This window comes from Trachypithecus francoisi, unplaced genomic scaffold (genome assembly GCF_009764315.1).
Source record: "Trachypithecus francoisi isolate TF-2019V2 unplaced genomic scaffold, Tfra_2.0 Lachesis_group3, whole genome shotgun sequence".
In the NCBI taxonomy this organism is placed as follows: Eukaryota; Metazoa; Chordata; class Mammalia; order Primates; family Cercopithecidae; genus Trachypithecus; species Trachypithecus francoisi.
In genome coordinates this window covers 26,288,865-26,313,621 of record NW_022681468.1, presented here as the reverse complement: position 1 = coordinate 26,313,621, position 24,757 = coordinate 26,288,865, and the positions used below count along the sequence as shown (strand labels likewise).

Below are 24,757 nucleotides of genomic sequence, written 5' to 3'. Positions count from 1 at the left end.
GCCTCCACTAATAACTGTACCCTAAACCACCAAGAAAACAACATATATCACTGACGCTATTTACAGCTGAAGAAATCAAACGGCCTTTCCCAACCAAAACCACTGATGTGTCTTCAGGAAACATTCCTCCCCTATGAAAGCAAATTCAAAAAACTGGAAAAAAAACAACTATTACGGACCTCTAGGGACAGGGCATAGCTAAACAAGAAGCAGCAGAAACCTCTGCAGATGTAAATATCCCTGTCTGACAGCTTTGAAGAGAGTAGTGATTCTCCCAGCACAGAGGCTGAGATCTGAGAATGGACAGACTGCCCGCTCAAGTGGGTCCCTGACCCCTAAGTAGCTTAACAAGGAGAGCCTAACTGGAAGTAGCCTAACTTGAGTGGACCTCAAGCAAACTCCAACAGACCTGCAGCCGAGGGTCCTGACTGTTAGAAGGAAAACTAACAAACAGAAAGGACATCCACACCAAAACCCCATCTGTACATCACCATCGTCAAAGACCAAAGGCAGATAAAACCACAAAGATGGGGAAAAAGCAGTGCAGAAAAGCTCAAAATTCAAAAAATCAGAGCGCCTCTCCCCCTTCAAAGGAACGCAGCTTCTCGCCAGCAACGAAACAAAGCTGGATGGAGAATGACTTTGACGAGTTGAAGGAAGAAGGATTCAGTCGATCAAACTTCTCAGAGCTAAAGGAGGAACCACGAACCCAGCACAAAGAAACTAAAAACTTTGAAAAAAGATTTGACGAATGGATAACTAGAATAACCAATGCAGAGAAGTGCATAAATGACCTGATAGAGATGAAAACCATGACACAAGAACTACATGACAAATGCACAAGCTTCAGTAACCAACTCGATCAACTGGAAGAAAGAGTATCAGAGATTGAAGATCAAATGAATGAAATGAAGTGAGAATAGAAGTTTAGAGAAAAAAGAGTAAAAAGAAATGAACAAAGTCTCCAAGAAATATGGGATTATGTGAAAATACCAAATCTACATCTGATTGGTGTACCTGAAAGTGACGGGGAGAATGGAACCAAGTTGGAAAACACTCTGCAGGATATTATCCAGGAGAACTTCCCCAACCTAGCAAGGCAGTCCAACATTCAAATTTAGGAAATACAGAGAACACCACAAAGATACTCCGCGAGAAGAGCAACTCCAAGACACATAATTGTCAGATTCACCAAAGTTGAAATGAAGGGAAAAATGTTAAGGGCAGCCAGAGAGAAAGGTCAGGTTACCCACAAAGGGAAGCCCATCAGACTAACAGCAGATCTCTCGGCAGAAACTCTATAAGCCAGAAGACAGTGAGGGCCAATATTCAACATTCTTAAAGAAAACAATTTCCAACCCAAAATTTCATATCCAGCCAAACTAAGTTTCATAAGTGAAGGAGAAATAAAATCCATTACAGACAAGCAAATGCTGAGAGATTTTGTCACCACCAGGCCTGCTCTACAGGAGCTGCTGAAGGAAGCACTAAACATGGAAAGGAACAACTGGTACCAACCATTGCAAAAACATGCCAAAATGTAAAGACTATCGATGATAGGAAGAAACTGCATCAACTAACGAGCAAAATAACCAGCTAACATCATAATGACAGGACCAAATTGACACATAACAATATTAACCTTAAACGTAAACGGGCTAAATGGTGCAATTAAAAGACACAGACTGGCAAATTGGATAAAGAGTCAAGACCCATCACTTTGCTGTATTCAGGAGACCCATCTCACATGCAGAGACACACAAAGGCTCAAAATAAAGGGATGGAGGAAGATCTACCAAGCAAATGGAAAACAAAAAAAGGCAGGGGTTGCAATCCTAGTCTCTGCTTAAACAGACTTTAAACCAACAAAGATGAAAAGAGACAAAAGACATTACATAATGGTAAAGGGATCAATTCAACAGGAAGAGCTAACTATCCTAAATATATATGCACCCAGTACAGGAGCACCCAAATTCATAAAGCAAGTCCTTAGAGACTTACAAAGAGACTTAGACTCCCATACAATAATAATAAGAGACTTTAACACCCCACTATCAATATTAGACAATCAATGAGACAGAAAGTTAACAAGGATATTCAGGAATTGAACTCAACTCTGCACCAAGCAGACCTAATAGATACCTACAGAACTCTCCACCCCAAATCAACAGAATATACATTCTTCTCAGCACCACATCACACTTATTCCAAAATCGATCACATAATTGGAAGTAAAGCACTCCTCAGCAAATGTAACAGAACAGAAATTATAACAAACTGTCTCTCAGACCACAGTGCAATCAAACTAGAACTCAGGACTAAGAAACTCAATCAAAACCGCTCAACTACATGGAACCTGAACAACCTGCCCCTGAATGACTACTGGACACATAATGAAACGAAGGCAGAAATAAAGATGTTCTTTGAAACCAATGAGAACAAAGATACAACATACCAGAATCTCTGGGACACATTTAAAGCAGTGTGTAGACGGAAATTTATAGCACTAAATGCCCACAAGACAAAGAAGGAAAGATCTAAAATTGACACTCTAACATCACAATTAAAAGAACTAGAGAGGCAAGAGCAAACACATTCAAAAGCTAGCAGAAGGCAAGAAATAACTAAGATCAGAGCAGAACTGAAGGAGATAGAGAACAAAAAAACCTTCAAAACATCCATGAATCCAGGGGCTGGTTTTTTGAAAAGATCAACAAAATTGATAGACTGCTAGCAACACAAATACAGAAGAAAAGAGAGAAGAATCAAATAGATGCAATAAAAAGTGATAAAGGGGGTATCACCACCAATCGCACAGAAATATAAACTACCATCAAAGAATACTATAAATACCTCTATGCAAATAAACTAGAAAACCTAGAAGAAATGGATAAATTCCTGGACACATACACCCTCCCAAGACTAAACCAGAAAGAAATTGAATCCCTGAACAGACGGACAACAGGCTCTGAAATTGAGGCAATAATTAATAGCCTACCAACCAAAAAAAGTCCAGGACCAGATGGATTCACAGCTGAATTCTACCAGAGGTACAAGGAGGAGCTGGTACCATTCCTTCTGAAATGATTCCAATCAATAGGAAAAGAGGGAATCCTTCCTAACTCATTTTATGAGGCCAACATCATCCTGATACTAAAGCCTGGCAAAGACACAACAAAAAAAGAAAATTTTAGACCAATATCCCTGACAAACATCTATGCAAAAATCCTCAATAAAATACTGGCAAACCGGATTTAGCAGCACATCAAAAAGTTTATCCACCATGATCAAGTGGGCTTCCTCCCTGGGATGCAAGGCTGGTTCAACATATGTAAATCAATTAATATAACCCAGCATATAAACAGTACCAAAGACAAAAACAACATGATTATCTCAATAGATGCAGAAAAGGCCTTTGACAAAATTCAACAACCCTTCATGCTAAAAACTCTCAATAAATTCGGTATTGACGGAGCGTATCTCAAAATAATAAGAGCTATTTATGACAAATCCACAGCCAATATCATACTGAATGGGCAAAAACTGGAAGCATTCCCCTTAAAAACTGGTACAAAACAGGGATGCCCTCTCTCACCACTCCTATTCAACATAGAGTTGGAACTTCCGGCCAGGGCAATCAGGCAACAGAAAGAAATAAAGGGTATTCAGTTAAGAAAAGAAGAAGTCAAATTGTCCCTGTTTGCAGATGACATGATGGTCTATTTAGAAAACCCCATTGTCTCAGCCCAAAATCTCCTTAAGCTGATAAGAAACTTCAGCAAAGTCTCAGGATACAAAATCAATGTGCAAAAATCACAAACATTCTTATACACCAATAACAGACAGACAGAGAGACAAATCATGAATGAACTCCCATTCACAATTGCTTCAAAGAGAATAAAATACCTAGGAATCCAACTTACAAGGGATGTGAAGGACCTCTTCAAGGAGAACTACAAACCACTGCTCAGTGAAATAAAAGAGGACACAAACAAATGGAAGAACATTCCATGCTCATGGAGAGGAAGAATCAATATCGTGAAAATGGTCATACTGCCCAAGGTAATTCATAGATTCAATGCCATCCCCATTAAGCTACCAATGACTTTCTTCACAGAATTGGAAAAGCCTACTTTAAAGTTCATATGGAACCAAAAAAAGAGCCTGCGTTGCCAAGACAATCCTAAGCCAAAAGAACAAAGCTGGAGGCATCACACTACCTGACTTCGAACTATACTACAAGGATACAGTAACCAAAACAGCATGGTACTGGTCTCAAAACAGAGATATAGACCAATGGAACAGAACAGAGCCCTCAGAAATAATACCTCACATCTACAACCATTTGATCTTTGACAAACCTGACAAAAACAAGAAATGGGGAAAGGATTCCCTATTTAATAAATGGTGCTGGGAAAACTGGCTACGAATAGCCATGAATAGAAAGCTGAAACTGGATCCCTTCCTTACTCCTTATACAAAAATTAATTCAAGATGGATTAGAGACTTAAATGTTAGGCCTAAAACCATAAAAACCCTAGAAGAAAACCTAGGCAATATCATTCAGGACATAGGCATGGGCAAGGACTTCATGTCTAAAACACCAAAAGCAATGGCAACAAAAGCCAAAATTGACAAATGGGATCTAATTAAACTAAAGAGCTTCTGCACAGCAACAGAAACTACCATCAGAGTCAACAGGCAACCTATAGAATGGGAGAAAAATTTTGCAATCTACTCATCTGACAAAATGCTAATATCCAGAACCTACCAAGAACTCAAACAAATTTACGAGAAAAAAACAAACAACCGCATCAAAAAGTGGGTGAAGGATATGAACAGACACTTTTCAAAAGAAGACATTTATGCAGCCAACAGACACATGAAAAAAATGCTCAGCATCACTAGTCATCAGAGAAGCAAATCAAAACCACAATGAGATACCATTTCACACCAGTTAGAATGGCAATCATTAAAAAGTCAGGAAACAACAGGTGCTGGAGAGGACGTGGAGAAATAGGAACACTTTTATGCTGTTGGTGGGACTGTAAACTAGTTCAACCACTGTGGAAGACAGTGTGGTGATTCCTCAAGGATCTAGAACTAGAAATACCATTTGACCCAGCCATCCCATTACTGGGGATATATCCAAAGGATTATAAATCAGCTGCTATAAAGACACATGGACACGTATGTTTATTGCGGCACTATTCACAATAGCAAAGACTTGGAACCAACCCAAATGTCAATCAATGACAGACTGGATTAAGAAAATGTGGCGCACATATACACCATGGAATACTATGCAGCCATAAAAAAGGATGAGTTCGTGTCCTTTGTAGGGACATGGATGCAGCTGGATGGAAACCATCATTCTCAGCAAACTGTCACAAGAACAGAAAACCAAATGCCACATGTTCTCACTCATAGGTGGGAATTGAACAATGAGATCACTTAGACACAGGATGGGGAACATCACACACCGGGGCCTGTTGTGGGGTGGTGGGAGGGGAGAGGGATAGCATTAGGCAATATACCTAATGTAAATGATGAGTTAATGGGTGCAGCACACCAACATGGCACATGAACACATATATAATAAACCTGCACATTGTGCACATGTATCCTAGAACATAAAGTATAAAAAAAAAAAAAAAAACTTGTAAATAAACTACCACTTACAAAGAAAATTTTAAAAAATAATAAAAAAAGAAAGAAAATCTACATGGTGTGAAGGACTATTAGGACTCACCAACCTTCCCATGAAATGTCATTTCTCAGTTGGGATTGAAATAACTCACCTCACAATAAGCTGTAGAGGTTTTTCCTCTTCCATGGCCTCAGTTAACACAACTAGTGCATTATTGCTAACAATTTTGGAGAAGTTGGAGTTTATTTTTTCAAATAAAAAAGGGGAAGCAAAAAAAAAAAAAAAAAACACTATCAAGACAGATATACAAATATCAATGTTAAAACACAGGAACTATGAAAAAGCAAGGAAATACAACACCTTCAAAGGAAAACAGTAATTCCCTAGCAAAATATCTCAAACAAAGGAAAAAAATCACAAAATCCTGAAAACACAATTCAAAACTGTGAAGCTAAAGAAGCTCAGTGAAGGACAAAAAAAAAAAAATTACAAATAAAAATAGAAGGAAGTCAGAAAAACAATTTGGGATATAAATGAGAAATTTATGAATGATACAGATATCAGAGAAAAGAACCAGGCAAGAATTCTGGAACTGAAGAATTCCTTGAATGAAATACAAAACACACTTGAAGGCTTCAATAACAGACTAGACCAAGCAGAAGAGAGAATCTCAGAAATTGAAGACCAGTCCTTTAAAATGATTCAGCCAGAATTTTTAAAAAAAGAACAGGGCATACATGATATGTGAGATACCAAAAAGTGACCAAATATATGAATTACCAGTAAAACTAAGGTGAAGAGGAAAGAAAGTGATACAAAAACCTACTTAACAAAATGATAGATAAAAACTTCTCAAGTCTTGAAAAATATTTAGACAAGATACAGATGGCCCACGGATCCCCAATAAGACACAATGCAAAAAGATATTCTCCATGGCACTTTATAGTCAAACTGTCTAAAGTGAATCACAATGAGGAAATTCTAAAACCAGCAAGAGAAACGCATCTAATCACTTATAAATGAGCCCACATCAGACTAACAGTGAACTTCTCTTCAGAAATTTTATATACCAACAGTGATTGGGAGTACATATTTGAGGTACAAAAAGGGAGAAAAAAAGGCGGGCTAAGAAACCATAACAATAATATTATTCTTCATATATAAAAAATAAATAAATTCTCTCACAGACAAGCCAAACCCGAGGGAATTCAAAACCACTACACCACTATTGCAAGAAATGCTCAAGGGAGTCTTAAATCTGGAAGTGAAAGGACAGCAGTTACCATGATGAAAACACATGAAAATATAAAACTCACTGAAAAAAGCAAACATAAAAATGAAAAAAAAACCTCAAATTGGTACCACCACAGAAAATCAGCAAACCACAAGGACAATAAAAGAAAAAGAAAGGAATAAAGAATATACAAAACCACCAGAAAACAATTAACAATTCGACAAGAAAAATAACTCACATATCAATAATACACCTGAATGTTAATAAATAAAATTCTCAAATTAAAAGACACAGATTGACTGAATGGATTTTTAAAAACATGACCTAACTATATGCTTCCTACAAGAAATGGATTTGATTTCCTTGTATTTTGTTGAGGTCTTTTTCTTTCCCATCTATGTTCATCAGGAATGTTGTCCTGTAGTTTTCTTTTTATGTTATGTCCATGTCTGGTTTTGGTAACAAAGTAATGTTGGCCTTTTACAATGCATTAGTGATAATTGCCATCTCTTCAGTTTTTAAAAATACTTGAGGAAGATTGGTATTAATTCTTCATACATTTGGTAGAATTCCACAGTGAACCCATCTGATCCTGGGCTTTTCTTTGATGAAAGAATTTTTATTTATTTTAAGTTCTGAGATACATGTGTAGGATGTGCAGGTATGTTACATACGTAAATGGGTGCCATGGTGGTTTGCTGTACCTATCAACCCGTCACCTAGGTATTAAGTTTAGCATGCATTAGCTATTTTTCCTGATTCTCTCCCTCCCCTGACGCCCCCAACAGACCACAGTGTGTGTTGTTCTCTTCCCTGTGTCCATGTGTTCTCCTTGTTCAGCTCCCATTTGTAAGTGAGAACACGCGGTGTTTATTTTTTTGTTCCTGTGTTAGTTTGCTGAGGTTAATGGCTTCCAGCTCCATCCATGTCCCCACAAAGGACATGATCTCATTCCTTTTTATGGCTGCATCATATTCCATGGTATATATGTACCACATTTTCTTCATCCAGCCTATCATTGATGGGCATTTGGGTTGATTCCACATCTTTGCTATTGTGCTGTAATGAACATACATGTCTATGTATCTTTATAACAGAATGATTTTTATTCCTTTAGGTATATACCCTGTAATGGGATTGCTGAGTCAAATGGTATTTCTGGTCTGGTTTTAGGTCTTTGAGGAATTGCCACTCTGCCTTCCATAATGGTTGAACTAATTTGCATTCCCACCAACAGTGTAAAAGGGTTCCTATGTCTCTACAGCCTCACCAGGAGTCTTGGTTTTTGATTTTTGTTTGTTTGTTTTGAGATTAAGTTTCCATCTCATCATTTTTATTAAGAGTTTCTCTAACAGATGTTGAATTTTTACAAGTTCTTTATTGGTACCTGTTGCTTTATTTTAAAAAGTTATTTTAAAACCACGTGGAAAATGGCATACATATATATGTGTATATATATACGTGTGTGTGTGTGTGTGTGTATATATATATATAGGCAGAAGACAGACTAGGGCAGAAGCCCTAGTTTGTGTGTGTGTGTGTGTGTATATATATGTGTGTGTGTGTGTGATAGAGTGTGGGTGTGTCTGTATGTATGTATTATCCAGATAGACAGGTAACAGTCCTTTGGTTATTATCTCTTTTCTGTCTGTGTGTGTGTGTGTGTGTGTGTGTGTGTGTGTGTGTATTATCTAGATAGGTAGGTAGGTAGGTAGATAGATAGATAGATAGATAGATAGATAACTGTCCTTTGGTACCTTGCATAAAGCAAAAACTTTATCTTTTTGATTTTCCACAATATTTATGTTTTCAAATTTTTTCCAATTTTTATTTTAGGTTCCAGGGCACATGTGCAGGTTTGTTACATGAGTAAATTGTATGTCATGGGGATTTACATAGTACCCAATATATAGTTTTTCAATCCTCACTCTTCTATCATCCTCCACCCTCCAGTAGGCCACGGTGTCTACTGTTCCTTTCTTTGTGCCCATGTGTACTCAGTGTTTAGCTCCCACTTACAAGAGAGAACATGCAGTATTTGGTTTTCTGTTCCTGAGTTAATTGGCTCAGAATAATGACCTCCAGTAGCTCCATTTATGTTGCTGCAAAGGACATGATTTCATAAGTTTTATGGCTGCATAGTATTCCATGGAATGTATGTATCACACTTTATTTATCCAGTCCACTGTTGATGGGGATGTAGGTTGACTCCATTTCTTTGCTATTGTGAACAGTGTCACAATGAACATAGACACGTATGTGTCTTTATGGTAGAAAGCCTTATATTCCTTTGGGTATATACCCAGTAATGGGATTTCTGGGTATAATGGTAGTTCTGTTCTCAGCTCTTTGAGAAATCTCGAAACTGCTCTCCACAGTGGGTAAACTAATCTACACTGCAACCAGCAATGGATAAGTGTTCCCTTTCTCCACAACCTTGCCTCTTGTTGTTGTTGTTGCTGTTTGTTTGTGTTTTTTGTTTACGTGACAGAGTCTCACTCTGTCGCCCAGACTGGAGTACAATGGCACGATCTCAGCTCACTGCAACCTCCGTTTCCTGGGTTCAAGCAATTCTCCTGCCTCAGTTTCCTGAGTAGCTGGGATTACAGGGACGTGCCACCACGCCCGGCTAACTTTTGTATTTTTAGAAGAAACGGGGCTTCACCATGTTGGTCAGGCTGGTCTGGAACTCCTGACCTCGTGATCCAACAACTTCAGCCTCCCAAAGTGCTGGGATTACAAGCGTGAGCCACCGCGTCCAGCCTGTTTTTTAGTTTTTGGTTTTGCTTTGTTTTGTTTTGTTTTGCTTTTTAACTTTTCATTAACAGCCATTCTGATCGGTGTGAGGTGGTATCTCATTGTGTGTTTGATTTGCATTTCTCTAATGATTAGTAATGTTGAGCATCTTTTCACATGCTTGTTGGCCATGTGCATGTCTTCTTTTGAAAAGTGTCTTTTCATGTCCTTTGCCCATTTTTTAATGGGGTTGTTTGTTTTTGCTCATTAATTTATTTAAGTTTCTTACACAATCTGGATATTAGATCTTTGTCAGATGCATAATTTGCAAATGTTTTCTCCCATTCTGTAGGTTGTCTGTTTACTCTGTTGATAGTTTCTTTCGCTGTGTAGAGGCTCTTTAGTTAGATGTCACTTGCCAATTTTTGTTTTTGTTGCAATTGCTTTTAGAGTCTTTGTCATGAAGTCTTTGCCAGGGCTTATGTACACGATGGCATTTCCTAGGTTTTCTTCTAGGATTTTTACAGTTTTGCATTTTACATTTAACTCCTTAATCCATCTTGAGTTGATTTTTGTATGTTTGAAATTTGTTAAAGTCTAGTTTATAATTTTTTTTCAATTATGATTCTTGTTTTTGGTGTCCTGAGAAATCACTGTTCATCCAAATGTTGTGAAGATTTTCTTTGTTTTCATAAAGAAATAATTAATTTTTAAAATTGTTTTATTTTCTTCCATGTATGAGCTTGGAAATTATATATTTATTATTCTTATTTTAGTGATACACTAAAAATTACTATATACATCCTTGATTTGTTAAAATATAAATTTGTAACTTTACAATTTCCTTAACTTTAGAATTGAGAACTTTAAACCATATTAACACAATACACACTTTCCAAAATTAGCAGTATTACTGATGCAGTTCTAGTTTTATAAATAATCTAAATAAGAGACAGCGTTACTTTTAGGTCAATATTCATCTAGACTTTTCCCAAACTTTTATCCCATATACTGAACTTCATTAACTGTTATATCTTTGTTCTTTGTTTCTCCTTGAGAAAAAAATTTTATATACTTTCCTTAGTGCTGTTCTGCTGAAATTCAATCAATCAGTTTTTGTTGTGCAGAAATTTTCTACTTTTTAAAGAGAACTTTATGAACCTAGGTTGGCAATTATTTTCTTGCAGCACTTTGAAACATCTTTCTATTCTTCTTGTTTCCAATTTGATCTTCTAAGGTAACACGTCTCCCTTGCCCCTTGCTGCATTTGAGATTCTGTTCATTCAGATTGGTTTTACTAATTTCACAAAAACATGTCTAGATGTGATTTTCATTGCATTCATTTTACTTGGGGTTCTTAGAGCTTCTAAAATATGTGAATTGATGTATTTTCTCTTCAAATATTGCTTCTACCCTAGTCTCTTTCTGTCTTTAGGACTCCAACTATCCATATTTATATTAGAATTTCAGACCTATTTACGATGCCCCATATATCTCTTAGGAACTTTTCTGTATTTTCTATTATATTGTCCCCTTATTATTCAGAGTAAATATTTTCTTCCGTTACACTATTCTCTCAAAGAGAAGGACTTTCAGAATGATAGTTTAAAGAGCTCACCAGATCCTCTTTCTAGTACAACCCACCATTATTTGGTTAAAAAAAAGTATATATATATATAATATATATATATATATATATATATGTAAAAAAAAAAAGAAAAAAAGAAAAAAAAACATTCATTGTATCTGGAAACTGTCCTAAGGGCCCAGGGCAAACAAAAATGTATTTATTCCATTACCTCCCACCATATACAAAAATCAACTCAAGGTAAGTTAAAGACTTAAATGTGAGACCTGAAGCTATAAAAATACTAGAAGAAAATCTAGGAAAACTTCTTCTGGACTTTGGTCTAAGCAAAGAAATTATAATTAAGATCTCAAAAGTACAAGCAATAAAAACAAAACAGACAAATGGGACTTAATTAAATTCAAAAGCTTCTGGGCCAGGCGCGTGGTTCATGCCTATAAACCCAGCACTTTGGGAGGCCGAGGCAGGCAGATCACAAGGGCAGGAGTCCAAGACCAGCCTGACCAACATGGTGAAATCCTGTCTCTACTGAAAACACAAAAATTAGCTGGAAATGGTGGCGCACACCTATAATCCCTGCTACTCAGAAGGCCGAGGCAGGAGAATCACTTGAACCAGGGAGGCAGAGATTGTAGTGAGCCGAGATCACACCACTGCACTCCAGCATTGGCGACAGAGTGAGACTCTGTCTCAAAAAGGCAAAAAGAAACAAACAAACAAAAAAAAGCTTCTGCACAGCAAGAGAAAAAAATCAACTGAGTGAACAGACAACCTGTCAAATAGGAGAAAATATTTGTAAACTACACATCTGACTGATAAACAGAATTTACAAGGAACTCTAACATCTCAACAAAATAACAATAATAATAAGTTCATTAAAAAGTGGACAAAGAACAAGAACAATCATTTTTCAGAAGAAGACATACACGGCCAAAAAGCATATGAAAAAATGCCCAACATCACTAATCATCAGAGAAATACAAATGAAAACCACAATGAGATATCACCTTATACTAGTCAGAATGGTTATTACTAAAACATCAAAAAAAAAAAATAAAGAAAAAAACAGATGTTGATGAGGTTGTAGAGGAAAAGGCAATGCTTGTACACTGTTGATGGAAATGTAAATTAGTACAAACTTTATGGATTGCAGTATGGAGATTTCAAAAATAGAACTACTGTTCAAGCCAGCAATCACACTACTGAGAACATACATGAAAGAAAAGAAAAGAAATCATTACATTAAAAAGATCCCTGCACTTGTATGTTTATTGTAGCACTATTCACAACAGCAAAGATAAGGTATCAGTGTACATGTCCATCAATGGATGAACAGATTTTTGAAAATGTGGTGTGTGTGTATACATGCACACACACACACACACATACAAACAAACAGCAGAATACTATTCAGTCATAAAAAAGAGGGAAATCATGTCTTTTGCAGCAACCTGGATAGGACTGGGGTCCATTAGGATTAAGTGAAACAACTCAAAAACAAAAAGTCAAATACTGTGTGTTCTCATTTATACGTGGAAGGTAAATAATGAGTACACATGGACATAGAGTGTGGAATAATAGATACTGGAGACCCAGAAGGTGGGAGAGAAGTTTGAGATGAGAAGTTTCTTAATGGGTACAATGTGCATTATTCCCATGATGGTAACACACACACACACACACACAAAAAAAAAAAACAGATTTCACCATTATGTAATACATGCATGTAAGAAAACTACACTTATACTCCTTAAATTTGTATACATTTTTTAAATAAATACTTATTTAAGACAATCTATTAAATCTTGGTAAGAATAGTCAGCATCTATGGCATCTCAGTCACAAGCTATTCCCATCCTGTCCCTTCCCAACTCAGTTGTCTGAATCTCCACTCTAGATAGGCATAGTCAAAAACACACAGTTTCCTCTCACCCTTGCTCTCAGTATAGGGCTACAGATTCACCCACAGAGGGGCAGGCCCCTAGCTTAGTATTGCAGAGGCTCTATTCCAGGAAGACAGAGCTAAAAGACTGGGGCTTCCTTCCCCCAATCAGCCCCAACTTGTAGAGCAGAAGGTGTGGCAGGCCAAAAATAGGAGACCCAATTGCCCATACCCCAATTCACTCAAACAGTGAATGTTCTACAACAGAAGAGGCGAGGTGAGATGATCAGGGGCTACCATACCCAGCCAGCACCCTACTTGCAAAGTAGGGGTATCATTCTGGCAGAAAGCAGACTATAGTCTCTATCACAAGCTCCACTACAGTTGTGCAAGATCATGCTGAGAGGGAGAGGCCTTATGAACAGAGAGTTCAAAAGTTCTACCCAAGGAGACTGACATTATCTGGAACAAGGCATGAGGAAATTCACAGCTAAGGACATTGTCAAAAACAATGGAAATCTGGAGAGTGATCAGCTAAGAGAATGGTAATTTTATAAGACTGGTAGCAACAAGCAAAATAGTAGATCAGCTAGCAAAAAAATCAAACAAAGAGACAGCTAAGAGCCCTCTGGGAGTCTGAGAATGCCCCAAAGATTGGCAAAATCCTAATCCTGCTAAGAGGTCCAACTTTAATTTAGACTATGCCACAATGTATGTGCTACATTATTGGTTAAAAAAAAAAAAAAGGAAAAACTAGGTAGCAAATAGTGAATTAGCAGAGGCTAAAAATTGAGTGACATATCAACAGAATTAGACCAACCAAAGCTTAATGTTATCAGGGAACTAGACAATCAAAGAGAACCCAGTTAAAGCTCTAGTTATCCCAGATAGCAACAGAGACTGCACACCTGATGGAGAAGTGACATCAGTGGCTACACACTGCAGGAAAAATAGGTTTCACTGAACTATTACAGCCAATTCGCTAAACTACTAAAAACACCCAAGACAGAAAAACGCAAAAGGTGGAGAACGAATCTGTATTCAAAGTTAATACAAAAATTAGCTAAAATGTCCAATCTCAAAAAAAGTTATAACACATACAAGGAAATAGGAAAGTGTGACTTATACAAATGAAAAAGAAGATACAATAGAAAACAGCCTTTTGAACGGGCCTACATGTCAAACGTAGGAAACAAAGATTTTAAATCAGCTAGTATAAACATATTCAAAAAACTAAAGAAAAACATTTTTTAAAATGTAAGATAATGTCTCATCTAACAGCGATATCTGTAAAGAGATAGAAATTATTTTTGAAAAACAAAAATTCTGGAATTGAAAAGTATAATAACCATAATAAAAAGCTTACTTGGGGCTGGGCATGGTGGCTCACGCCTGTAATCCCAGCACTTTGGGAGGCCAAGGTGGATGGATCATGAGGTCAGGAGATCAAGGCTATTCTGGCCAACAGGGTGAAAACCCATCTCTACTAAATACGAAAAATTAGCAGGGGTGTGTGGCACGCACCTTTAGTCCCAGCTACTCTGGAGGCTGAGGCAGGGGAATCACTTGAACCTGGGAGGCAGAGGTCGCAGTGAGCGGAGACCATGCCACTGCACTCCAGTGCACCCCAGCCTGGTGACAAAAAAAAAAAAAAAAAGAAACTCACTTGAAAGACCCAGTAGTGAAGTTTGAGTTGGCAGAAGAAAGAATCCACAAACTCGAAGATAATCAACAGATATGATGCAATCTGATGAAGAGAGAGATAAAATAAAGATAAACACTGACTCATAGAAATGTAGTTTATTGACAGACATGTAAAGGTAAGAAGAGAAGAAAAAGGAGAGAAAGAAGAGAAAAATATTGAAATAAATAATAGCTAAAAACTTCTAAATTTGAAAAAAAAATTAGTCTACATATCCAAAGAAGGTCAATGAACTAGGCCTATGTTACAATGCTACAGTCTTTGTGAGTGAGTGTATTTTGAGTTCATTCAGACTCCTAGGGCTTAGCCCTCTGAGTATCCCAATTGTGAAATATTTACCAGAGCTCTTCCTCTTCAGTGGGCCTATGAGCTATCCTTATGAATCAGAAAACATCTCAGGAGAAAAGTAGTGCCAAATGTCAGAACTGCCACTCTGTACTTGCCTCCCAAACAAAACAAAATACTTGAACCCTCCTGTCCTTGCTGCCTAGAGATAGCTCTCTGAAACCTTCAAACATATTTTTAAAAATATGTCCTCATCAGCTTTTCTAAATTGTACCAGTATAAGGTTTACTCTACAAAACACTAGTCCATCACTCACAAAAGCAGAAACTGTTTCTCTTCCTTTAATGGGAATTGCCACAAGTTTGCCAAATTTATTAATCTTCTCTAAGGAAGACCAAACTATAGTCTAACATTTTATCATTATAGGTTCCCCCAAAATAAGATATTCTATGATATGAACACATTCTTCACCCAAGTAAAGTACTAGAAATTAAACACATTCAATGCCCTTGAAAAAAACTTCCTAATGTTGACCATTGTTTATATTAGTCATATGTTACATATTAGCACTGTTTTCTTGGTGCATATGAATAAGTCAGCTTTACTTTTTAGAAAGATAATTTGTACTATTTGAATGTTCTGAAGAGCATAATAGACCTGGTGAATTTTGTCACTGTTTAAGACTGAATACAATCTCATTTCCTTATGCCCTTAGAGAGAACTACCTGAAAACAAATAACTATAAAACAACTTAATTTGCTACTTAAAATGATATGCTATCAAGTTAAAATCACTCTAAAGATAAGGAAACTATAAAGACTACAGGAATAACATATGAACAGTTAAAATGTGCTCATTATAAAGAATACTAACCCTCTTTCAATGCTATTTGAGGTAGACAAGCATTGAATAACTCTTAATTACTCAGATACTCAAGGAACATTACCTCACTTGTTTAGTGTCACCCACTTTTCCATAGCAAGTCCTCAAATAATTATCTCCAAAGCTGTATTTTATCTTTCAAATTGCTTTAAATATTCAATAGATCCATAGATAATAAAAAGTTATCATACTTCATATTTTCTGAGGAACTCAAGTTATATATCACACACACACACACACACACACACACACACACACACACACAAACCTGCACACAAAGCTAAGAACCACAAGGCCTCATTTAATTTTTTTTTTTTTAAGAGATGAAGTCTTGCTCTTTCACCCAGACTGGAGTGAAGTGATGTGAACATGGCTCACTGCAGTCTTGGCCTCCCAGATTCCAGTGATTCTCCTGTCTCAGCCCTCTGTATTACTCCATTTTCACAATGCAGATAAAGACATACCTGAGACTGGGCAATTTACAAAAGAAAGAGGTTTACAGGACTTAACAGTTCCACATGGCTGGGGAAGCCTCACAATCATGGCGGAAGATGAAAGGCACATCTGACATGGTGGTAGACAAGGGAAAGGAGCTTGTCCAGGGAAACTCCGCTTTACAAAACCATCAGATCTCACGAGACTTATTCATGATCATGAGACCAGCACAGGAAAGACCTGCCCCCATGACTCAAATACCTCCCACCGAGTACCTCCCACAACACATGGGGATCCAAGATGACATCTGGGTGGGGACAGAGCCAAATAATATCATTCCGCCCCAGCCCCTCCAAATCTCATGTCCTCACATTTCAAAACCAATCATGCCTTCCCAACAGTCCCTCAAAGTCTCAACTCAAAAGTCCAAAGTCCAAAGTCTCATCTGAAACAAAGCAAGTCTCTTCTGCCTACGAGCCTGTAAAAGCAAAAGGAAGTTAGTTACTTCCTAGATACAATGGAGGTCCAGACATTGAGTAAATACAGCCATTCCAAATGGGAGAAATTGGCCAAAACAAAGGGGCTACTGGCCCCATTCAAGTCTGAACTCCAACAGAGAAGTCAAATCTTAAAACTTCAAAATAGGAGCAATGTGAAGAAGAGGCGAGAATGACCCCCTGACCAACCAAAGTCCATGCACCACCGCATCCAGCGTCCAGCACCTACGTCCCGCCGCCGTCACCACCATGCCCAAGAGAAAGGCTGAAGGGGATGCTAAAGGAGATAAAGCCAAGGTGAAGGACGAATCACAGAGAAGATCCACGAGGTTGTCTGCTAAACCTGCTCCTCCAAAGCCAGAGCCCAAGCCTAAAAAGGCCCCTGCAAAGAAGGGAGAGAAGGTACCCAAAGGGAAAAAGGGAAAAGCTGATGCTGGCAAGGAGGGGAAAAGCCCTGCAGAAAATAGAGATGCCAAAACAGACCAGGCACAGAAAACTGAAGGTGCTGGAGATGCCAAGTGAAGTGTGTGTATTTTTGATAACTGTGTACTTCTGGTGACTGTACAGTTTGAAATACTATTTTTTATCAAGTTTTATAAAACTGCAGAATTTTACTTTCTTTTTTAAGCTATGTTGTTAGCACACAGAACACTTCATTGTTGGTTTTTGGGGGAAGGGGCATATGTCACTAATAGAATGTCTCCAAAGCTGCACTGATGTGGGGAAAACACCTTTCCCTTCTAGTTTTGAGAGACTTCCTCTTGGCTCCCAAGAGAAGGGATTCCCTGACTTTGACACACATGGCCACCTTGGCACAAAAGCCTTGTGCTATGGAAAAGCAAATTCATTTCTATGTTCTCTTATCCCTTTCCATCTTTCAGCATAGACTTAACTCCCTTAAACCCAGACAGCTACTGGGACCTGATCTCTAGTCATTGGTTACCAGTGTGTCAGGCAATCTGGACTTTCCTCCAGTGATGCCGCTGAGATGGCAACTGTCAAAAGAGCGGTGGTTCCATTTCTAGATTGTGGAACTCAGATAAATTCTGCCATTTTCATTTCACTTCCTGAAAGTCAGGGTCGGCATGTGAAAAGCTGTTAAACAACATACTAAATGTGAAATGTCAACCCTCACTCTAAACTTTCCCTGTTCAGACCATCAGATGAAGACTTCATTGGGTTTTATAGTGGCTTTCTGATTTTTGGTAGTACATTGAAGAAGGGAGTTTGAAAGTTGTTGTATACTGTCAACGATTGTCTGCCCATGCCCTGCCTGAAATACCATGATTGTTTATAGAAAGCATCTTTAATAAAGCTGGATCGAGTTTGGCTTGGAAAAAATAAACAAAAACTCCAGAAGGATCTCCTTTGATTCCATGTCTCATATCCAGGTCATGCTGATGCAAGAGGTCGGCTCCCACGGCCTTGCACAGCTCTGCCCCAGTGGCTTTGTAGGGTAGCGCTCCCCTCATGGCTGCTCTCATGGACTGGCATAGAGTATCTGAGGCTTTTCCAGGTACACAGTGCAAGCTGTTCATGGATCTACCATGCTGGGGTCTGGAAGAGAAGACAGTAGCCCTCTTCTCACAGCTCCACTAGGCAGTGCTGTAGTAGGGATTATGTGCTGGGGTTCCAACCCCACATTTCCCTTCCACACTGCCCTAGCAGAGGTTCTCCACGATGGCCCCGCCTCTGCAGCAAGCACCCAGGCATTTCCATATATCCTCTGAAATCTAGGTGGAGGTTCCCAAACCTCAATTCTTGACTTCTCTGCACCCATACACTCAACACCACATGGAAGCTGCCAAGGCTTGGGGCTTGCACCCTCTGAAGCCACATCCTGAGCTCTTCATTGGCCCCTTTCAGCCATGGCTGGAGCAGCTGGGATGCAAAACCCCAAGTCCCTAGGCTGCACACCGCACAAGGACCCTGGGCCTGGCCCATGAAACCATGTTTTCTTCCTAGGCCACTGGGCCTGTGATGGGAGGGGCTACTGCAAAAGTCTCTGATATGCCCTGGAGACATTTTCCCCATTGTTTGGAGGTTAACATTCAGCTCCTCATTACTTATGCAAATTTCTGCAGCCAGCTTGAATTTCTCCCCAGAAAATGGGATTTTCTTTCCTATTGCATTGTCAGCCTGCAAATTCTCCAAACTTTTATGTTCTACTTCCCTTATAAAACTGAATGCCTTTAATAGCACCCAAGTCACCTCTTGAATGCTTTGCTGCTTAAAAATTTCTTCTGACAGATATCCTAAAACATCTCTCTCAAGTTCAAAGTTCCACAAATCTCAAGGGGAGGAGCAACATGCCACCTGTCTCTTTGCTAAAACTTAACAAGAGTCACATTTACTCCTGTTCCCAACAAGTTGCTCGTTTCCATCTGGGACCACCTCAGCCTAGACTTTATTGTCCATAATGCTATCAGCATTTTGGGCAAAGCCATTCAACAAGTCTATAGAACGTTCCAAACTCTCCCACATTTTCCTGTATTCTTTTGAGTCTTCCAAACTGTTCCAGCCCCTGCCTGTTACCCAGTTCCAAAGTCGCTTCAACATTTTTGTGTATCTACAGCAGTTCTCCACTCCTGGTACCAATTTGCTGTATTATTCTGTTTTCATGCTGCTGATAAAGATATACCCGAGACTGGGCAATTTACAAAAGAAAGAGGTTTAATGGACTTACAAGTCCATGTGGCTGGGGGAGCTTCACAGTCATGGCAGAAGGTGAAAGGCGTGTCTTACATGGTGGCAGACAAGAGAAGAGAGATTGTGCAGGGAAACTCAGCTTTATAAAGCCATCAGATCTCATGAGACTTATTCACTATCGTAAGAACAGTACAGGAAAGACCTGCCCCCATGATTCAATTACCTCCCACCTGGTCCCTCCCACAACAGTGGGGATTCAAGATTAGATTTGGGTGGGGACACAGCCAAACCATATCATCCCCCAAGTAACAGGTATTACAGGCACATGCTACCACTCCCAGCTATTTTTTGTATTTTTTGTAGATATGGGGTTTCACTATGTTGCCCAGGCTGGTCTTGAACTTCTAAGCTCAGGCAATCCACCAGCCTTAGCCTCCCAAAGTGCTGGGATTACAGGCGTGAGCCATCATGCCCAGCCCTATTTAATTTATATGTAAAAAACATAAGGCAGAAATTATTATGGTTTCAGAAAACAAAGAAACTTGAAAATAGATATCTTATTTCTAAACTGTTTTACTGACATTCAAATGACTAATGTATTAATAATAAACACAAACTAATTAGTAATTAGTAATAATTACAAACTAATGTATTAGTAATACGTTCAAGAAAAAAATAAAACATTCAGTCCACTTCTGCATTCTGACTTTGTAGAACTATCCACACAACTCAAAGAGTTACAGAAAACAGAAAAACTACTTTTCTTCATAACTCTCAAAATTCATTTTTTCATATAGAGAAAGATCTGAGAATTAAACCAAGTCTTCTAATAGGTATAAAGGTTTATTTAGTTACAGGTTTTTACTTGCAGAACATCTCGGCCGGGCATGGTGGCTCACACCTGTAATCCCAGCACTTTAGAAGGCCAAGGCAGGTGGATCACGAGGTCAGGAGTTCGAGACCAGCCTGGCCAACATGGTGAAACCCCATCTCTACCAAAAATACAAAAATTAGCCAGGCCTGGTGGTACACGCCTGTAATCCCAGCTACTCAGGAAGCTGAAGCGGGAGAATCGCTTGAACCCAGGAGGCAGAGGTTGCAGTGAGCCGAGATCGCACTACTGTACTCCAGCCTGGGTGACAGAGCAATATTCTGTCTCAATAAATAAATAAATAAATATCTGCCAATAGTCATCTTTGTGAAAAATACGGAAGTATGGAGCATTTAGTAATCTGTCCACAAATCAGAGTAAATTTGGTTAATAATAGAAACAGACCTCCTTTCCACTAGATGCAATAACTTTATTAATAGCTTCTCTCTACAAAGTTGTGGCCAATGTTTGTGGCCGATGTTTGTTTTCTTTATAATCTAATCTAGGTATTAAAAATTACTTCCTATTCAGGTAATAGCATATTTTACAATAGGCACTTAGATAAGGAAGAAATGAAGATTTTAAAAATGAAGTAGAATATGAAATTACAACCAGGGTAATTAAGGTCTCTAAGGTCTCTATTTGGTCTCCAAAGAGGGTTTAATCTCATTATTAAAAGTAATATTGAAGCAGGCATTGTCATCGTACAGTAAAATGGTCAGCTCTATGGAAGAAATGCATGAATCAAGAGTTTATACTAAAAGAATGGTAACAGAAACAACTTTCCTTCTGTTTGCATTGTACTAATCATAAAAATAAGGTATTATTGACTATCCTTTCTCTTTTCTACCATCCTCTTTTTTAAACAAATTAAAATCTCCTATTATAGTCTCAAGTTTCTGCTAATGAATTATCATGTCAGTTGTCACTCAATTATCACTTTCAACATTTAATCTAAATTATGTTCAGCACCTTGTTTTTTCTTTCTTTGAAGTTCTTCCTTGAATCTTAAAGTCAAATATTTTTCAAGAAGAGTAAGTTGATGGAAGATGGAGGCAAAGATTAAATCAGGGGAAATCATTGATCAAGGATGCTTGGAATTCTTATGAATACAAATAGGCTATCAAGGTTAATGAGGTTCAACTTGAGTTTAGAAGAAGGGAAAAGTGTACTTAGTATTTTCTATGCATATACAGATTTAAGGTCTTAGGTACAATTTAAAAGGTAAATTATGCAAACTCAAATGTAGCTTCCTTCCATTGTTTTTTTAGGAGCCATTTTTACTGTTTTTCTCTAATGTAAAACAACTGCTTGAAATACATATTCTGGATCAACAAAAACTAATGCAATTAGTAAGATACAGCAAAGGTCCCGTTAAATACTGACAAATCTTCCAGAAATGGATGTGCTTTTAAGAAATGACTAGAGAGCAAATATTAGCTTTAAAAAAAACCATAAACTTTTTACAACATATTATTTCATTCAACAAATACTAATTAAGTACCTAGTATAGGTAAGACTGTGTGGGAACACACAAGGACACAGAGATAAAACTTGGTTCTTAACCCATTTATAATCTGAACAGGAATAGAAGCTTTAAATTCATGAGTGGCTCCCAGAATGCCACAACTCTGAATTATAACATCAATGCATACTAGTAAGTGGCCCAGAGCAAAATCTGTGCACAGCAACATATCAAAAGGAAAATTAAACGTAAGACTGAGCATCAGAGCAAAAGCATAGAAGATTGCTGGAATGAGAAGAGATGTCAGTTCAACACACTCCAGGAATAAAGGGATAGAATCTAGCTGAAGTAAACAGTATCTCTGGTTAGAAGGACTCTGTAAAAAGGGAGGTAGGAGGTTGAGAAGTTCTACTATAACTATGAACAAATAACCCTTAAGACATCATTATTCTCTGATTCTGTGTTCATTAAGCAATTTTTTGGTTACTAATTCTAAAGTCAGAAAATTAGGAGATTGGTGCCCTGCATAAGAGAATGATGTTTTCATATCTGTATAGGACTCCCACAGGGTAAACCAGTGAAGTGGTACTCTTTTGTATATTAGGTCAGTGCAAAAGTAATCTCAGTTTTTGCAATTACTTTTGCACTGACCTATACTTCTATCTTCTGAGTTTCATTGTTAATATGAACCAGTCTCCTGGGTCACACACAGAAGACTCAAGTTTCCAGATATGAGGACAAGACCTTGAAACATGATGTCTCCACCAACGTAAGGGCACCAAAGTTCACTCTGTCTTGGTGACAGTGCAGCTGGCTTTTTTCTGAGTCTCCTTTTCTACTTTATTTTGGCCCACTGTGCATTTTTATTTTTTTATCATTATTATTATTTTTGAGATGGAGTCTCTGTCACCGTTCCTGGAGTGCAGTGATGCAGTCTTGGCTCACTGCAACCTCCCCCTCAGGTTCAAGCAATTCTCCTGTCTCAGCCTCCCAAGTAGCTAGGATTACAGGCACCTGCCACCACACCTGACTAATTTTTGTATCTTTAGTAGAGATGGGGTTTCACCATGTTGTCCAGGCTTGTCTCGAACTCCTGACCTCAGGTGATCCACCTGCCTTGGCCTCCCAAAGTTCTGGGATTACAGGCGTGAGCCACCATGCCTGGCCGCATTTTGAAATGTCTAACAAAACATACCCAGATTACTTCAAGAGACTGTGAGAAAGGTGCCATAAGTATATTAGTGATATGGACAAAAGGATTATTCAGAAAGAAGAACGATCACTTACAGCTGATATAATCCAAAAAGACTTCATGGTGGAAAAAGTTTAGGATTTCCACAAAAAGAAAAGACATGCAAAGTTGTTTTGTTTTTTTTTTTTGTTGTTTTTTTTGAGACAGAGTCTGGCTCTGTCGCCCAGGCTGGAGTGCAGTGGCCGGATCTCAGCTCACTGCAAGCTCCGCCTCCCGGGTTTACGCCATTCTCCTGCCTCAGCCTCCCGAGTAGCTGGGACTACAGGCACCCGCCACCTCACCCGGCTAGTTTTTTGTATTTTTTAGTAGAGACGGGGTTTCACCATATTAGCCAGGATGGTCTCGATCTCCTGACCTCGTGATCCGCCCGTCTCGGCCTCCCAAAGTGCTGGGATTACAGGCTTGAGCCACCGCGCCCGGCCGCAAAGTTGTTTACAGAAACAATGAACAACTGGAACAAAGGAAAAAAATAGTGGAACTGAGTAGGGAAGTTTAGGAAAAAAGGAATTATTTGACAAGACCACATATGAGGTTCTGTAGGAGAGGTGTCAGAAAATGAAGGTTAAAAAGAAAGACATTAATGATTGAGTAAGTCATAAGAACTGTTACTATATATATGTTCTTGGGCCTGACCAATGATCTCATTTTGTGCATCTTTTTTATTCATATTTGGTCTCTGAAAAGCAACTAAAGAAGAGTAATCTCTCTTTTTTAATAGAATGTATAAGGCAACATCTTCATACTACCCAATATTCTCTAAAAATAAAGCAGAGACTAAATTTCAAGAAAAAATTTCAATTGTTAGAGGTTACAATCAAGTAATCTATGACCTAATATCTCACAAAGTCTGCATGAGACATCACTTTGAGAATAGCTTGGGAAAAAAGATATTCAAATGGCCTCCAAAAGGTGTCATAAGAACATTAGTGATACGGACAGCACGCTTGTTCTACCTTAATAGTTCTTTTACAATGAAAAATAAAGCATAACCAGAAGTGTCACTAAATCAGAAACAGTTGCAAATTTAGTTAACTGTTTTATTCTTTGAAAAAAGAAAATCAGAAAAAATAAGACTAGTTAATGTTAATGTCTTTCAGGGATAAACACTGTCTTTGTGACGTCCTTTGCAATGGCAACTGGAAAAAAAAAAAACTTTCATTCTCAAAAAGAAATTTATTCTTAGAAGCAAGACAAACTCAAAGAACTTTCTGCATCAATTTTATTTTTATTTACTTATTTTTTAGAGACAGAGTCTTACTATGTCGCCTAGGCTGGAATGCAGTGGCACAATCACAGCTCGCTGGAGCCTTGAACTCCTGGCTCAAGCAATCCTCTCACCTCATTCTCCTGAGTAGCCGAGACTACAGGCACAAGCCACTGCTCCCAGCCTGCATCAATTTTAGATCCACTGTGAGAAACAAGGAATCGACTGCATTTGTGTTCTTTGCTATGTTGCCAGCACCTAGAACAGTGTCTGGCATGTAACAGGCAGTCAATAATATTTGATGTTTTTCACCAATTGTTTTTCACACCCAAACTCTATACAACTAAACCAAACTAACCCAAGAGGACTCAAATTCTTCCCGTAACCCATATGAAATTGAAAAAGAACTATTCAGTTAGGACAAG

General features: G+C 38.3%; 2 protein-coding genes across 4 annotated transcripts in view; one reads left to right on the top strand and one right to left on the bottom strand.

The window, feature by feature from the left end:
• CEP128 (centrosomal protein 128) overlaps window positions 1-24,757 on the bottom strand; it is a 488,113-nt gene that overhangs the window by 331,669 nt on the left and 131,687 nt on the right. The gene's annotated exons all lie outside the window — the stretch shown is intronic.
• On the top strand, window positions 17,059-17,730 carry LOC117069244 (non-histone chromosomal protein HMG-17-like). The gene has a single exon (XM_033187249.1). The coding sequence runs from the start codon at window positions 17,141-17,143 to the stop codon at window positions 17,411-17,413; it is 273 nt and encodes a 90-aa protein (XP_033043140.1). The 5' UTR covers window positions 17,059-17,140; the 3' UTR covers window positions 17,414-17,730.